This window comes from Alligator sinensis, unplaced genomic scaffold, assembly GCF_000455745.1.
Source record: "Alligator sinensis unplaced genomic scaffold, ASM45574v1 scaffold741_1, whole genome shotgun sequence".
In the NCBI taxonomy this organism is placed as follows: domain Eukaryota; kingdom Metazoa; phylum Chordata; order Crocodylia; family Alligatoridae; genus Alligator; species Alligator sinensis.
Window position 1 is genome coordinate 184,955 of NW_005842212.1, and position 17,376 is coordinate 202,330.

The 17,376-nt window shown below is 41.1% G+C and overlaps 1 protein-coding gene and 1 long non-coding RNA gene across 5 annotated transcripts in view; one reads left to right on the forward strand and one right to left on the reverse strand.

The window, feature by feature from the left end:
* Nucleotides 1–17,370, reverse strand: part of MAML1 (mastermind like transcriptional coactivator 1) — a 28,827-nt gene extending 11,457 nt beyond the window's left edge. Inside the window, exons 1-4 of one of the 3 annotated variants that reach the window (XM_025207828.1) lie at nucleotides 17,297–17,370; nucleotides 7,078–8,496; nucleotides 3,550–3,816; nucleotides 1,880–1,999 (exon numbers count right to left, since the gene is read on the reverse strand). In XM_025207828.1, coding sequence (XP_025063613.1) covers nucleotides 1,880–1,999; nucleotides 3,550–3,816; nucleotides 7,078–8,496; nucleotides 17,297–17,338 — 1,848 coding nt within the window. In that variant the 5' untranslated portion in view covers nucleotides 17,339–17,370. The remainder of the gene's footprint in view (nucleotides 1–1,879; nucleotides 2,000–3,549; nucleotides 3,817–7,077; nucleotides 8,497–17,296) is intronic. The other 2 variants (XM_025207829.1, XM_025207830.1) reach the window with 2 other exon arrangements.
* LOC102373904 lies at nucleotides 13,004–17,327 on the forward strand. Of its 2 annotated transcripts, XR_003094818.1 has the most exons (5): nucleotides 13,004–13,081; nucleotides 14,371–14,435; nucleotides 14,540–14,789; nucleotides 16,229–16,408; nucleotides 16,604–17,327. It is a non-coding gene; the product is annotated as an uncharacterized LOC102373904 (long non-coding RNA). The 2 variants fall into 2 exon arrangements; XR_324221.2 differs by lacking the exon at nucleotides 13,004–13,081 and having other exon boundaries at nucleotides 14,092–14,435.
* Nucleotides 17,371–17,376: the final 6 nt, after the last annotated feature.

Below are 17,376 nucleotides of genomic sequence, written 5' to 3' on the forward strand. Positions count from 1 at the left end.
TTAGTAAATAACATATTTTCAGTAATACTTTGAAGACTGCAGAGATGCACTTCTTACCTTCAACTTCAAAAGCGGCCAGAAAAAAACAAATGAGTATTTTTAATTTTGTATGAAGAGATGTTAGTTAAAAAAAAACACAATAATCAGTTCTTGGTTACCTTAGTTTTCCTGGAAGAGTATAGATAACTAGAGAAACTAGTGTGACAGAAATCATATCAATGATTTATTCATTGCTTAAGACTATATTAAGCACACTAACTCAACTAGAGAAAAATCTCTTAAATATTCAACAACTCTGTCTCTTCCAAGATGGTGACAAAAGACTCTGTACTCCTAACAGAAGGTAAGAAAACTAGGGTTATTTTTTAAAAACTTTCTGACTTCACATATCATAAAGCCACCACAACGGGAACTTGGACAGTAATGCTGTCTGAGGCACCTTAGATAGAAGGCACTGCCGGTCTTTTTCCAGAAACTGGATTCAACCAGGCAGTAAATTCTGAGAGAGCGCCTTCAGGAAAGAATGAAGTGATGCATGGTTCCAGATCATGCAACTGCCAGACTATATAAAAAGCTGCTCATGGCTCAGACAGTGACAAACCTTGGGAAAACAGAAGCTCTGCTCCTTCTGTAGCAGACCTAATGTACAGACTACAGAGCAGTCTGCACTGCTCAGGTTCTACCGAATAAAATTTGAGAGTGTGTGCATTCAGAGCTGCCTTGTGGTGCCACAGCCCCTTCTTTCTGCCAACTGAGCAATGCAGACTCTCCAGCTGGAAGACAACTTCTGATGCCACGCGGCAGACAGAATGCACGTGTGCACATACCCGGCCTGCTACCCTCCATTCAGGATGTCGCGTTTTCCTAAGGTGCAGTTCACAGATGTTAGGGGCTAGAAGAGACCATGGGAACAGGGCGAGGCTACCTCAGTAGTATTTTTTTTCCAGATTTCCCAATGTCAAGCAGCACAGAAAGATTACTGTGGTGCTCGTGCCTGTACCTTGACAGGGTAAATAAACCATGAAGCCAAAGGAAGGCAAAACGCAATTGAGCTGTGGGATGATACGGGTAATCTATTTATGTACAATTTATGAATTATTTATTAACTTTATGTACAACTCCAACCCTGAATATGTACTAAATCAGTCACAGGCTGACAAGGCCCCTATCACACGCCTCACATATCCTGCGTAGAGAAGGTTTTAGAGCAAACAAAAGTTTTTAGCCTTTAATGGCTGCAGTCTGTTAGGACAAGGGATAGCTTATGGAAGGTATCCAAGCTGGAAGAAAACCCGTTATACCAGTGATCTACAGGGAGAAGGTTTTGAAGGAATGAAAATTTCATCAGAGAGAATGCAGACCTTTAAAAATCTCCAAGACTGAGAAGGCTTTAAGGCTGAAGAGCAACTGGGAAGAAACGAGAGAGAAGTTTCCTGAGCAACATGACCTGACTCTGGACCAGGCAAAGCCTAAAGGAAGCCAACTGCAAAGGCCAGAAAGAGATTCTCTCTCTCAGAAAAGCCATGAGCTAGAGAAATGTAAGACAGCACAGGAGAACTGGAGCCCCCAAAACACACTGACCCAAATCCCCCGAAGTGCTCAGGAGCAGTAAAAATAACTGAAGCAGGAACTAGCAGGTAGGTGTTCTGGCACCTCTGCACCATCTAAAATAAAGACAGCTTGGTTAAAAAACCTTTTGTAAAATGTGTGCATTTAACTATCACTACGTGTCCCTAAAGAATAAAACTGCAACCCAGAATTTCCACTAGGTAAAAAACTGGGAAAGGGTGTACTTATATATTGTGGTGTCAGTACTGGTTGTAGGGCAGCTAAGAGCAGGGGCAACTAAGCAATATCAGAGTTTGTGCCTAAAACGTGCCAGCAATCCTGTCTGCAGTCTGCCGGGTGAGGAGCCTGACAGTGTAAAAACAAGTTGTCCCGGTATGTGGAGCCAAACACAGCAGTCTGGGAAACATCCAGCAGGGGGAGCTTGATCGACCTGACAAACAAACATCATTTTTCACTGATTATTTAGAATTTATTGTCCCCTTCAACAAACTAACCCACACAAAATTCTTGGTCACTATTCCCTGGGCTTATTGTTAAAAATCCTTCCCTAAAGAAAGCCTCTGACAGACAGTTGTTTCAATATGGCCACCTCCTTCTAACTGATCATTTATCCTTGTCCCCTTGTCCTCATTTTCCCTGCTACTATAATGGTCAAAATCCCATTTTCCTTGGGTTTTCTCCAACTTTCTAAAGCTGACCGTATTTCTCATTCTCCTCTTCATGTTCTCCTACATTACACTCTAATCCTGCAACATTCAAAGTCAGGCTCTGCATATTTCCAGTCACCTTTAACTCAAGCCCCCTAAACCATTTCAACACGTGTCTTGGCTAGATGGATCACAGCAACAATATTATTATTTTCTGTGCAGCTCACAGCTTTAACTACTGGCCTGCTCTTTCACACCCTTAGTTTTCCTGGGCCATCTCCATGGATAAACAAGTATCTCAGGGCCTGCTCACCTTTCCTACCACCCATGTATCACCACTGTATCTAGTGGTGTCAGTTCCTTTCTGCACAATGTCCACCAACATTCAGTCCTTATAGCTTTACTTGTTCATCTAGTCATCTTCTTGGTTATAATACAACTATGAGAACCTCAGCAGTGCATTCAGAGTACTCTGAGCGTACACACCTTTTTGATGTGGGCTTTCTCTACCTCCCTTTCCCAAATAAAGGTCTCATGGATGGAAGAGCTTCCTTTGAACAAGAGATCCACACACATTTCTATCTCATATGTCTGTCAGCAACCTGTCTGTAACCCTGCTCAGTTCCAAATCTTTTAAGTACTTGGGCACATGCAGACATTATCCAACATTGCTTGTTTGCACAATTGTCTGGAATCCTCTTCTCAAATACTCAGCCTCTTATTACCTCTCACCTTGACTACCAGAGGCTCAAGGGCCTCTCAAAGTCCAAACTCTACCCAGCATGCCAAATGCTGTTGGTCCCTTTCTCACACACATGAAAGCTGCATGACCATATACATCTTCATCTTCAAAGACTCTGCTGACTCCCCAGTTCAGTGCAAAATTTAATTCTGCCCTTATTTTTCAAATACCCTAAAACACAACACCCATGTCTGAACTTCATCTTTTGTTCTGCTCCTGCTCTCCTGGCCCTCTTCCTTCATACAATCACAGTCATTGGTATACTCTCCTTCCTCTCTACTCTTATCTCCTTGTATTTCTCCACTACCAAATTCACCTGTTTACTGTTAGATTTGAGGCTACCTCTTTTTCCTTGACTATAAGCCATGACAGGAGAGAAGAGAGTACCCCTTCAATATATCTCATCTAAGTAAAACAAAAGGTATTGCACCCAGGCATCAACTCATTAATCTCTCTCTGTTTGCAAAGAGAAGTTAAACTGTGTTTCTTCACTTAGTCTAACAAGGTTTCAAGTCCTGCCTCAATCTACCAAAGCAAATTAAAACTGATGTGAAAAGAAAGGATTTGTTTGCTCTCCCAGGCCCCGCATACCTGCTCAGCTAGGAGTTGTTGCTGCCTTTGCCCCAGAAAGAACTGCTGCTTCTGCTGCTCCATCAGCAAGTGCTTTTGCTGCTCCCTTTGTTTCTGCTGGTCCAGTAACATCTGGTGTTGCTTCATTACTGCTGCTTGCTGCTGATTATTGAGATAAGCTGCACTGTTATGGTTACCTGCGATGGAAACATTGGGAGGCTGGGCACCAACACCAGGACCCGGGACAGAAACCGGGACGCGAGGAACATTGGGAGAAGGGTTTTGATCCTGCAGAATATAAACAAAAAATCAGTCCTGCGGGTGACTTGGGCACCACAGCATCAAATGCTCTACTGAACATATGCCAGTCAGCTAGATGACTATCATGAGCAACAGAGAATGGCAGAGCATTTACAGTAATTCAGCTGTTGTAGGACACATCGTACCTAGATAATCAAAACAAAAGCTTGCAAACCATTACTCATCTATGTATTTGCACAATCAGTTAATAAAAATCAAGTGAAGCAAACAAACCAAGCAAGCAAACTATTTTTAATTCTCTAGCTATAAGGATTTAGGGTTCAACCATGTTGCCAAATGTTCATTTTCAGTACAATTAGATAGATGCAAGGTAGCCAAAAAGAAATGTGTGTTAAGCAGGAAAAGGTTAGGAGCTATACTACATTCATGAATGAAGGCATCATTTTTGGTTGTGAATACAAAACTTTCCAAGTCTTATGCAAATGGGCAAACACAAGTAAGAAAACTTTTTATAAAGCTACAGATACATTGCTAGTTATGAATGGAAGGGGGGGGCAGGAGGGGAATCCAAATATTACTACGATGATAGTCTGCTAATGTCTACGTAGCAGGCTAACTATTCATCTGTATTCAAACTTCAGCACTGTTCCAAAGGAATGTAAGCTATAAAGTACAACACAAATCTGTGCTCCCAGAACCATTTTTTTCAAGGTAGGCATCTTTTCTAACTCTGTACTCAAATAATTTTAATGGGGGTTTTAGCACAGGCACACTTGAGATGCATTTTGATAGCTTATAAGGAACTACAGGAAGCAAGCAAGCAAGCAAGAGAAGATGCCAATGCTGCAAGAATGTGTCTGTGAATGGTGCCATTGAGTTCTCAGGACTGCTCATGTGTGTATATATTTGCATTCTCCACTAAGGCCCCGATTCTGCAAAAAAGGCTTTCTAGTTGAGCCTTCTCTCCACCAGTTTTCATTTCCTTGACTAGGTTCACTTGGCCTATTTGTCCAACGTCACATGAAGTATACCACTATAACTGCAACAGTTGTAAGCACAAACTTCCTAAGTTTGCTTGGCTACCAGTGCTGCAAGGGAGGATCATAGCATAAAATAATTTAAGAAAGACACTTTATTTGAATGATAAGTGACACATCATAGGCAATATCCCACTAATTCTGCCTTTTCTCTCAACTTTTCACTGTACAGGGAAATTGTTCTTTCTAGGCAGAATTTTAACTCATGACATGCTGACACTGTGTGGAGGGAGAGTATCTTTTGTCAAAACAGAGAGCTAAAAAAGCACATTTTTTAATGCTCTGAGCCACTGCACTCTCCCCACTAGAGAGTGCATTGAAGAGATGGGCTTGACTATTTAGTTTCGCATTAACCACTATTTACTGATCAATGTTCAAAATCAACCACTCTAAAAACTGCAATGAGACTCTGCTCTTCCAAGAGTAGGAAACCTGAATGAATATTAAAAGTTACCAATAAGAAATAGCAACAACATGAGAAGCAATAATAATTCAAGAAAATTATTAAGTCTTTTCTAAGGCTTGGTAAGTATATCAGAAGACTTGCTTGCAATTCTTATGGTTGCCATCAAACATGTTCTATGCCCTGCCTCAATTCTGAACATACCACTCATTCACCAAATTAAAATACCAGTTCAGAAGGCACGGTGAGCTTTCTTCTCAATTTCATCAGAAACCTGAATCAAATATACGCAATGTTACATTAAGGGGCTGGTCTATAAACAAACTGACAGCAAATAAACTAGATTTGTTTTAACTAATATCTCTTCCTATTTCAGCAATAAATATTTTTTTTTAAAACATACTTGACCTTTACCTTTGAAAACCAAATCTTTTCTTTCCTGTTTCACTGAGATAACATTACTGGAGTAGAAACTCCACCAGCCTTTAACTGGAAGGAAAGATTTAAGGTCTTTACTCTCAACTGTTCATCAAGAATGTGTTTTAGCTATTAAATACCACAGTTTTACCCTCCATCGCTTCAACTAAACAAACATCATGCTCATTATACTTGTGACACCAACTATATATTAACTCTGCAGTCTTCTAGGAATAACAAGGTAGACCAGATATAAATTTGTGATATAAAGCAAGCACAACAAACACTATAGAAGTCCCTTCATAGGTAATAAAGCAAAAAAAGGGCATAACCTTATTTCTCTTTTGTAGGTCTCCTTTTATTCTTCATGTTGCCTAAAGCAGGCAGAGGTTATTCCCATGAATTGCATATCTGGGGTGAATGTGAGCCTCTATTCTTACTCCCTGTGGATTACTAGGTAACAAAACTTGACATAAGCAGAAATACAAACTACCTCTCAACTCAAATCAAATCTATTTAATCTTCCACACGTTATGGAACCCAGAATATCCAAAAGGTATAGACTTGGGATCTTCAAACAAGTCACTTCAGATGGAGAAGAGACAGAGATTGAAAATAAATTAAAGATAAGGTTTGAGAAGTTCTGTTATTTTTTATATACATAATTCTAATATTATAATTCTGTCTGTCTGTAACGCTTCTGGCCAACTGTGTGCGCGCCACCAAGAGGGCGGGCAGCAACTGGCTGGGGCCCAAGTTTGCACTGCTGCCAGGGAAGTTTGGCAGTGGAGAACATGACCCGCCTGCCTGAGCAGCAGGGCTTCCCCACACCTCCCTGCCTTAGGGCGAAGGGGGGCCGGGGGGAGATCACAGTGGCAATGCCACCCTGCCACCCAGCCCAGACACCCCCCAGAACAGCCTGCAGGCAGGGGGAGGCAGGCAGGTAGAACCAGAGGGGCGCAGGGGGTGTGGGGGAGCAGGGTCGGCCCCGAAGCGGCGGGGGGAGAAGGAAGTGGGGTCAGACCTGAAGCAGCTGGGGGGCAGAGGGGGAGCAGGGTCAGACCCAAAGCAGCGGGGCAATTTGCTAGTTTATAAGAAAGGTTTTAAAAGCTGTCAGATCCTTATGCAGATCGTGGCCTAAAGTTAAAGATTTTGTTGCTTATGGTATACTACACTGAAAAACAGTCTTGCCAGCATCACTGTTAATAGCGGATATTAAAAACTATCTCAGAGACAAAATGCGATTGTGGCTCCATATTTCTTTTTACTCTTATATCTTTGTTCCTGCTTGTTTTTAAATAAAAACCTGGGATCTGCAGTAAACTGTATTCTGAAATACGAAGTAATTTGCATACTAGCTCCACTGACCCACACTCTTACGTATATCATAGATCTGGTACTGCACCATGGTAAAATAATCCTAACCTTTACCTGACTGTGCGGTACTAGAGGTCTGTAGGCAATATTTCCAGACTTCTGTTTCATCAGGAACATGCCATTTTGTTCTTCACCCATATGAGGCAGTGGGGGCTGCGGGCGTGGCTGCATATAGGTCAGCATAGCTGCCTTGTTCTGACCAGGTACTGTAACTCCTTGTTCACACTCTGCTTTATAATGTGTAAGCGGTTTTGTGTTGCCATAGTCTAGCATGGAGCCTTGGCTGCTCACGGGGTTCTGGTTCAGGCTGTTTGGCTGATGACCCATCATATTCACATGGTAATTGCTACCAGCTCTGGGAGAATTCTTATTTGCCATATTGGGCATCACAAGTTTCTGGTTATTGAAGTCCTGCTGGTAAACCGAAGGGCTGGAAGGATTCTCCATGGTGTAGGGGACACCCAATGGGCTATGAGAAGGCCCAGATTGCTGCCAGCTGGAAATTTGACTGGTCTGGTGGACCTGTGATGCCTGCTGTTGGTTCTGCAACATCTGGTCTCTCTTCTGTTTGGCAGCTATCTGCTGGAGTTGGTGAGAAGACGACATGTCTTTGGCACTTCCTGTGCCCTGTCCAGATAGTAATACATTGGGCAGAGACCTCTGCACATTTTGAGACTGGTTTGATGCCTGCATCATGGATTGGTTAGGATTTTCAGTCATTGGCTGACTAGAAGGCTGGAACATAGTCTGAGAGCCACCTACTGCTGGAGAAGCTGAACTAACAGGGACAGAAGAGGCTCCAATAAATGCTGAACCTGAAGAGGTGGATCTTACTTGTGGAGATCCCATCTGTTCCTGCTCAAAGGCTGCTGGGGAAAATTCAGTCTTTATGTTAATGTCTTGTGGCAGTGGAGTCTGTGCAGCTGAATTTGAAGAATCTGCATCTTTTTTCTCTTCAAAGTCTTCATTAAATAGATCCTTCATGTCTTCATCGGGCACTGATCTATTAAGTTCATCAATAAGTTCCTTCCATTCTTGCTCATTGAGATTGAGATCGGGCATCAGGTTGTTCTGAGATATAGAACTCCCAGCCCCAGCAATCATACAAGGAAGATCATCCACTGGCTCTTGCTTGAGCTCTTTGTTCAAACCCAAAGGAAATGAGTCATCATTATCGCTACTTCCATTCAGCTGGACATTAGAATCTGGAAGACACTTTTTGCTGATGCCGTCAAGTCCCATTGAATGCTTTCCATTGAGATGTAAAATATCTCCACTGGAAGACTTCTTGTCGAGTTGATGCAGTGGGGATACAGGAGGCATGCCATTGGAGGAACCACTTACCCCACCAAGACCATCATCACGACGTAATTTCTTGGACACAGAAAACATGTCCCCATATCCATTCTGCTGGTCTCCATTCTGAGGGGAGGCAGCGCTATCAAGTTTTCTTTTCACAGTCTCATGGAGCTGCTGAAAGAGAGAACATTTTAATTATTTAATACATTTCACAGAGCAGGACCATTTTTTCCCACCTTATCAATAGCTAGCTAAGTTTTGAATACAAGAGCAGCTTATAAAGTTGGGGAGCAGGTCTTTCCTCTGCTGTGAGCTAGTTCTTTTGCAAACCATTGCCAAGGAAATCTTCTTAAGGAAGACTGCTGATTTAAATATAGTTGTAAAGGCCTAATCCAAGTCATGAACTCCTTCTCAAATAGGGAAAAAAGGAAGTAAGCACCATGGAAAACATAGAGAAAATGTTATTTATAGAAATAGCTATTATACCTTTCCTTCCTCAAAATTAACATGCTGATATGTGTTAAATTGCATACCTTTGGATATGCAGAAAAAGTATCCTTTGTCAAAATTACATGGGCAGCATCTTATTAGAAGCAGGAGAGGGTCTGACTGCAATATAAAGCCCTTTAAAAACTGGCATCAAATGAAAACACTAAAGGGAAAGGCTTGTCATTGGAAACTCTTCAGACCTGGGAGTCACAATTTCAGCACTAAACAAAATTAGCCTATTGGTAACCCTTCATATAGATCTCATGGTTAACGAAAACAATTCAAAGATCAATTCTATATCACACTAAGATTAAATTCAGTTACCTTTTTCCTCTGCAAGAATATTTAATTGCCAATGGCTAGCATACCCCCTATAACCAACAAAAGACCATATATTTTGTATGTTCATATTCAATATTAATCTGTCTCATCAGACAGAAAATACAAACTCTCTTACTTCACAGTGCCATCTAGAAGCAAGTAGAGGGAACAGCATCAAAGTCTATTCAACCTTGATACCCTCTACTCATCTCATCCTTCTGGGCAATATTCTTTCAAGTAATAAAGTTTACCAAACCAAGTACTCTACACAAAGCTTCAAAAGGCTATTATTTCATGCAACAAAGATAAATAAGACTCTTTTCCAGTAAAGACCATCCTCTTGCGAATAAGTTGTGTTTCAATGAGAATGGGATTTTTGGCGATTGATGTGGTGCGCTCAACATCTGCAAACCTGTAGCATAACCACAATATAGAATGAGGGCTGGAGGTGCTGAACAGGAAGGCTTCCGATCATCCCCTAAGCTGAATGCCAAGATTCCTACAGAGAGCAATCAATGGAGGTCATTGAAGAGCCCTGCTAAGAGCCATCTGTTTGGGAGGCCCACTGCGTAAAAAGCAGGGCTGCCTTCCTTGGTTTCTACATTAATCGGGGTCTCCTTATTCAGCCCACTGCTCCTTGTTCTTGAGTGGGATGGAGTCTTGACCAAGAAGAAGTAAACCCCAATCTCCCACCACACCACCCAAGCAGAATCCTACATGTAGTGCCAGCATAAATAATCAGAGGAACTATTTAGCATTTTTATCTAGACACCAACACATGTTGATTTAGGAACTGCAGGATTAGCCTGGAATTAACCTCTCAAAATGGTAGACCAGAATTAGTTGAGAGCTGAAGCAGTATTGCTTGCTTTGCGGTTGTGCATGGGCAGGAGTGAGCCATATTTTCATCTGTGAACAGAATTTGGGTTTTGTCAGACTCAGAGCATGGAGCCAGCACTGATGGACACTAGTGGGCAGGAAGGAGCATAGTTTGAGGGCGAAACTAAAATACTATGGTGTCCTGGCCTGAATAGTACTGTAGGTCGGCAACAGCATACGGCAGTCAGTATGGGGTGAACTGTTCAAGCCTGGGCTTGAAGGAAAAGTTGAAAACTTATGTTAAAAAAATAATTTCATAAAAAAAATTATTAAAAACATTGATGGCTGTTTCCACATATTTTTCCTAAATAATTTACCAGGAAAAAAACAGTTCAGATGCACTTTGTTTTTCAGCAGATTTCTATTGTTTATTCAATTTTCCAGCTGGGATAATTGAAACTCAAGGTAGATGAATAACTTGCCCAAGGTCACGTAATGAGTCAAACATTCAGCTCAGATTAGAAACAGGATCCTCCTTTGCTGCAAACCATTAGAAGACACCACTCCCAATATTCATGTGCAGGTACCTCCAGCAAGACCTGAAACCCTAAAACCAATGATCTTTTAACTATTCAACATCTTCCTCCCAAAATGAAAGCAACTTCTCCTGTAAATACAGAGTATGCCCATATTGCAGCTTGTGTAGTCATTAACTTCAGATTTAATTACGGAGGATGTCTAAGAGAAGCCACTCTTTCACCTCAAACTACTTAAATTGTTGCCCCAAAATGAAGTTTTAGAAAAATCAATATAACACTCACAAAAATAACCTACCAAGAGTGGGACTGGGATATGTTTGTTCTCGAGAATTCATTAAGACACTTAACACCTTGCTTAGTCTCTGCTAAACCAAAGGACATTCAGAAAACATCTGGCCTATGTACAGCATCCTGTACAAATGCTGAAGAAAAACTGCCTACCATTTGTTAGTTATTACTGGCATCAACACGCAAAGGTTGAGCCTCAAAGGCATCTGGCTAAACAAGACCCTGGGTTTTGGCTTATCTACAAGGTATTCACTGAACTGAGCTGCTTGTTGGTTTAAGTCGTTACTTTAAAAAGCCAAAGGTACATGTAGGTGTATAGAGTTTCCCATGGCAAGGCAGAGCTATGAAAACTGCACTGTCCCCCCTATTCCCTATGTATGTGAAACCCAAAGACCTCATAATCAGTAAACGGGATAGTTTCTTTATAAGCTATTCAAATGTATCTAGCATGATCAACCACCTCTTTAAGGGAAGACTAAACTATTTTCTAAACTATCTCAGTTCCTGCCTTCTACTAGAAAAAGATGCATTTGCCAAATCACTTACAGTGCCAAGACCTGCGCTTCTGCTTCGTCTGTTTGGTTCCAAGTAGAGCCAGTTTTAAAAAACCCTAGCAAGTAAGAGATGAGTCAGACGACAAACTCCATGAACATGCAGCCCCACCAAAAAGTTCTCCAGGCTAGAAAAACCTGTTCTATTACGAAACTCCAGAAGGAACAGCAACATTCAAAAATAAGTCAGTACAACTATCAGCGTGTTAAGGAATTCCCTTTACGCTTTAAGTCTGTTAGCCATTACCGTGGTAGGTGCAATGGCTTTTTGGCATGCTGCTCATGATTTTTTGTAGCAAGATCAAACTATTTCATCAATAAAACAACATGAGCCAGAGATCCTCACTGACAGAAGACCAGAGTTAGATTTCCACACCTGATCTGTATTCCAGTTAGACAGACAGTAGAAACAACTTATTCCATTCTTTGAGAAAAGGAGAACCTCAGAGCTCTCTGCTACACACCTTCTAGTCAACTCAGCCTTGGATTCCTGTACCAGTGCAACGTATTTACATACTGGTACATTGCATCTATTCTAGGGGTATATATAAGTACAGCTACATTACAGTAATGCAAAGAGAAGCATAGATAAAGCTTCAACCCTAAGTTCTACTGCAGTGAAGCAGAGCCCATCCAGCCGTCCTTACTAATAGGGCAAACTGTCAAGACAGTGCCATCATGGAGTGAGAGGAAGCAACAGGGTGCAGAAACTGATGGAGAAATTAAAGCAGCAGCAAAAACCCTAAACCTCTAGAAGTAGGTTCCCCAGGCTCCCAGCTGTCCCATTAGTGGATCTGTCTGCAAGGATCAAACCTTTAAAGCTGCATATCAGATTATGTGATTATACAAAAAATGCATCTTCCAAATGAAAATGTTTTGGCAACTATTGTTAGGAATATTCCATAAACTTGTTGACCAAAAGGCCTAAAGAAAAAAATACTTCAATTTCTTCTATTTGTTCACTTTGACAATTGTTGTTTTCGTATTTCCCCATATCTCACATGGCAACAGGGAAAAAAAAATTAAAAATGGGGGGAAAATGCCTGCAAAAGTCACAAGTTATCTGGTGGTTCAGACATGAAGCACCTGAAACTACTTTTAACTCATTATTTTAAACCAATTAGATTTCAAATTGTACCTTAACAAGTAGATCAATTTTACCTCAAGATAACTAGCTTGAAAGCAAGAAAGAGCTCTCACATTCAACAGCAATTTTAAAATATTAGTCACAGCTGCCTCATCTAACCATTAGATGCTAAAGGAAGAGTCGACTTGAACCAGATTTTTATAAAGTCTATGGTCAGTCATGCTAATGTTAGCTGTTCTGAGATTAAGGCAGAAAGTAGGGCAGTGTGGCACCTTAAAGACTAACTAGTTCAAAGGCATGAGCTCTCACAGGCAACAACCTACTTCCTCAGATACTATGAAAGAAGGGGCAGTAAGAGAAGGATCAACAGTTAAGTGTCCTGGAGAGTACCTGGACTAGCTGTTAACTCAGTATCTCACAAAGGGTTAACTGCCTTGTTCATCTCAATTGATCCTATCAATCTACTCTGGCAGGGTCCCCTCCCCATCCCTTTCCCTTCTGTATAAAACCCTCTCTTTCTGCCAGTTCTTTCATAGCATCTGGCAAAATAGGCTGTTGCCTATAAAAGCTCATGCCTCTTTGAACTAGTTGGTTTCTAAGGTGTTACACTGCCCTAACTTTTGCTTGCCTGACTTCAAACTGACATGGCTCACCACCTTTCTGAGGTGGGTAAGGATTTATTTTTCTGCTGTCTGTGGGGTTTTGGGTTTTTGGGGTTGTTTTTTTTTTTAACACACCTGTAGTCAGTTTCATCCTTGCTAAACCCCCCTACAAAAAAACAACTTTTAAAAGAGGGAGAAAAAGCTCCTTTTAAAAAAAAAAAAGTCCAAGATGCAATATTTCAGCTGTGCTTAACCTTGTTTTTAATTAATTGTTAATAGTATCCCTTTAACTTTTTCTGTACAAACTACATGTTTATTGTTTCAGCTATGGAATTAAGTTACGTTCCAAGCACCTGTTGTGAAATATCAAATGTAAAAAAAAAATAATAATAATATGGAAAATAGCTTGCTATAAATATGAAGATATAATGACATACAACATAACTTCCCTAACAGTAGAGAAGTTAATAACATTTGCTCCACAGTCAAAGAAATCTGTGTTCACCTCTTGGCAGGAAACGAATGTTAGAACCACCTTTTTAAGATGAATATTCTCATGAGTAGCAGTACTATTCTAGTAGTACCTAGAAGCGCCTGCTGAGGCCACAGCTCCATTGTGTTAAGAACCACTGACTCGCCCAGGGCTAAACTGCCCAAGAAGATCTTTCTGAGCTGGAAGAGAGATGCAAATGTCAGAGAGTACAAACACTCAAGAAAAATCACTTTTTGAACAGATAACACCCTATCTATTTCCTACTCTCTTTGAGTGCTAAAATACAAACAGCTTTCATAATATTCACCCTGCAAGGGCAGCATCTTGTTACTAAATGTGTTCTCACATTTGAAGCTCTGTGCACAGCTGTCTGAATTAAATGCACTGATCTATTTTCAATTGGATGTTTACTTTAATTCCAGAAAACTTCTGTTCAGTAGTTGGGAGGCAACAAGTTGTAGAGTGAAAAAGGGCTCCAGATCTGTGTATCTATAAATATCACTGCTGGCACTGGTCAGGAGAGACTGCTTCTGCTGAATCAAAAAAGTGTGCTCCTTAAGCAGTAATGCTGGCTCCTCCACCTCAGCTGAACTACATAGCAGCACTGATGATCACTCCCAGTTCTTTCGAATTTAGGAAACACCACTACAGGTCTTACCAATCCAATAAAGGGAAAGGCTTCAAGAATGCAGAAATACCTTGGACCAAAAAAGGAGACAAAAAGGAAACCCATCTGAGTTGTTGGGCAACAAGCTAATGTTCAACAAAAATGAACAAGGCTGGCAAGACTACATTGCACTGTTACAGTAGACTTACTACAAAAAAAAAATCTTCATATATTTATTGTCTTTCATGTCAGGAAATAGATACCTGGAGATCAGAAATGTGGATTGGCTTCCGCAGCTAACAGAAAAAAGGTTTTAGGTAAGTCAAACTGACATGCTACCAGGTAAAGCTTTGTTTCTTGAATAATAAATCTTGCTAATCCAATCCTGAAAGGTGTCATTTGCTTTCTGTCGTTGTTCTAGATCTTAAAGTCAGGACACATACATTTTTGCATTGTTTTGAAATGATATACATTATAAACGCACATAAATACAAAACCCTGTAAATTTCACACTCAGCTGTGCCAGAAAAATACCAATAGTGAAAGAAAAATGCTATGGGATAGTCTACCCTAGAAAACAGAAGAAAACCCCGCTACTTGGGTATTTAAACAAAGCACTGGAAAAAGTAAAAACAGGAGCCCTGGACCAGAAGTTGGAACAGGAGGAAGAGGTGTGTTTTAAGTCTTTCTTTTTCTACTTGCTATTTCTCTAAGCATCTTTCTGACCCTGGTAACAATCTCCTCTCTTTAACTTTCTTCATAAAGTGGGAAAGAGTTAAGTCTTGAATTAAAATATGAACAATCAATTTAAAGGAAACTTTAAATTTTTAAAAATAGTTGCAAGTTAAGGAAAAGGGGAAATAGCGATTCAACTGTTTTCTTCCAAATACAGGAAAAGTGGCGCACACCATCCAGAAGTATATTTCTTTTGTAACTATATATTCCTCCTGATCTGTGCACTAGCTCTCCTTAGCTGGCAAGCAGACAATGGATGAAGGTGACCCACGCTCATATTTGTGCTCCATGTCTGCTGCAATTTCAGGATCTAGAGCAGATAAATGACTAATAGATAAAGCACTTGACTCTGACTTTTGTCCTTTGCGGGAATCAATAATAATAATTTAAAAACCCCACATAATAAGGCACAAAAAGAGGAGGTACTTTCTGTAAGGTGTTTCCATGGAGCTTGTACCAATGAAGCTCTGCATAAACTCAGACTCTTAAGAGCAGCGCTGGCTGTTTTATTGCTCTATTAATTGCTCCAACAGCACTATTTTAAAGTACACACGCTCTGAGTATTTTAAAACAAAATGTTATGAACCAGAAGATTTAGTGAGTGTTTCATAAAATGCTTTGCCATGGGATGTGCTGTCTTGATAATTGTAAAATTGCCATGGGATGTGCTGTCTTGATAATTGTAATTTAACTGTTTGTGGTGAAATACAAAGCTCGCTATTAAAGTATATTCTAAAGAATTTAAAAAAACCCAAAAAAACTGAACCCTCGTAACATATCAGAGCAGACAAGGTCCTTTGGGTACCTTACATATTCCTTATTTTAAGTTGTTTGCTATGCGACTTAACTTTTACAACCAAGTAACAAGATGATGAATCAGCAGCAATTCAACTTACAGTCATGTATCCTAGGAAGGAAACAACAGGCCTGCACGCGGAAGAGTCATTCATACACTAAAACCCTCCTCTGTTGTGTAAATTGGCTGCTAGCAGCAGCTTCCTGTACAAGAAGGGTTTCCCCAGATGTGCAGCAAACTTCAAAACCACACAATGATTGTGGGGGAAATTTAGAGTCCTCATTATAATGCAAGCTAATGAGATCAAATCCACATCCACAACAATTGAAAAGAAGTGCCAGCAATGAATTAGAAGCAACTTCTTTCAAAGACTTTATAGGGAAGTGTGCGCTGAAAAGTCTAAGCCAGTGGATTCAAATGTGTTTAAAAACAGGTACTCCATCTGTTACCTAATGAACTCAATGAGCCACACGAGAATCCTTTATAGCCTAGTCTCAAGCAAGCATAAGCCTTATCACTTCTCGAACAGTACAACAGAAGTGCAGGTCTTGTGTGTTCAGCCACAAATCTATATTTCAGGCCTGTATATCCAGCCTGCTAACTGAAGCTAACCTGAAAAACTTGAGAGGAACAATACAAGCTGTACCTTCCCCTCTCTTCAAGTTTCCCTTTTGACACTGAACTAGATTTCATATCATCGCAAGCGTTTTATCCTTCAGAAGCAACATGCATACAACCACCCAAAGCTTTTTATTGGAGGTAAGTTCAAATACCTATGAAGAAAAACAATGCACTGCTATTCACATTGCAACCTCAAAGCATGCATAAAACACTTATTGGGTGCAAGTGGAAACTTCAGATTTGGTGGCATTTCACATCCCTTTTACATCGGTATAAATTATTAAACAAACTATAAAAATGAGAATCATGCCTTTCTTTTTTTCTTTGCTCCAGATCCACATGTCCAGAGCAGGCGCTGCGCTCCCCTTCGCAACTTCACTATAGGCTGCATAAAAGGTCTAAGGGTTATTTTAAGCGCTGAGCATCATATCGATATTTCAATCGTATTAGACTCTACTTGCAAAGAATTCACCTGCGATCCAAAAGGCCACTTCAAAAAAAAAACAACCCGACTGTGACTACTGCACTGAGGTATGACGCGCATCGAGGCAGGACCAAGAGGATATGGTTTCAAGATGCCTGCAACTTAAACAGGTACAAACGTATGTCGCATTCCTTACTCAAACCTGATTGCTGCCAGGAAGCCAGCAAGTGCACTTTTACTGAAGACCCCATCGTGGCTCGCTGAACTGAGACCCGAGAGTGGCGTTTCACAGAAATACCTTCCCTTGCTTTCCGAAAGCTTGCGATTAATTTTTTTTTTCTTTTTTTGGACAAACAGCTAATAAACCGATTCCTTGCAGCTGAAAGGTAAAACCTGGGTGCCTGCTTCATGCCCTTATAGTGCTGATCCTCCTCCTCCTCCTCCTCCCAGCTACCGAGGACCCCGACCCCAAGTCGCCCAAGGAAAGGAAGTTCAGCCCGTCTGCGGAGCCGCCCGCGCGCCCGGCTCCCGAGCGGGGTGGTGGGCAGCCCTTCCCGGCCAGGCTGACAAGGCTCCCGGGACAAAGGACGAGGCGGCGGTACCTGGCGAGGCGGCGGCGGCAGCCCTCCCCGCGCTCCGTCCATGGGTGCCCGGGGAAGCGGAGCGGCTGCCAGCTGGGCAC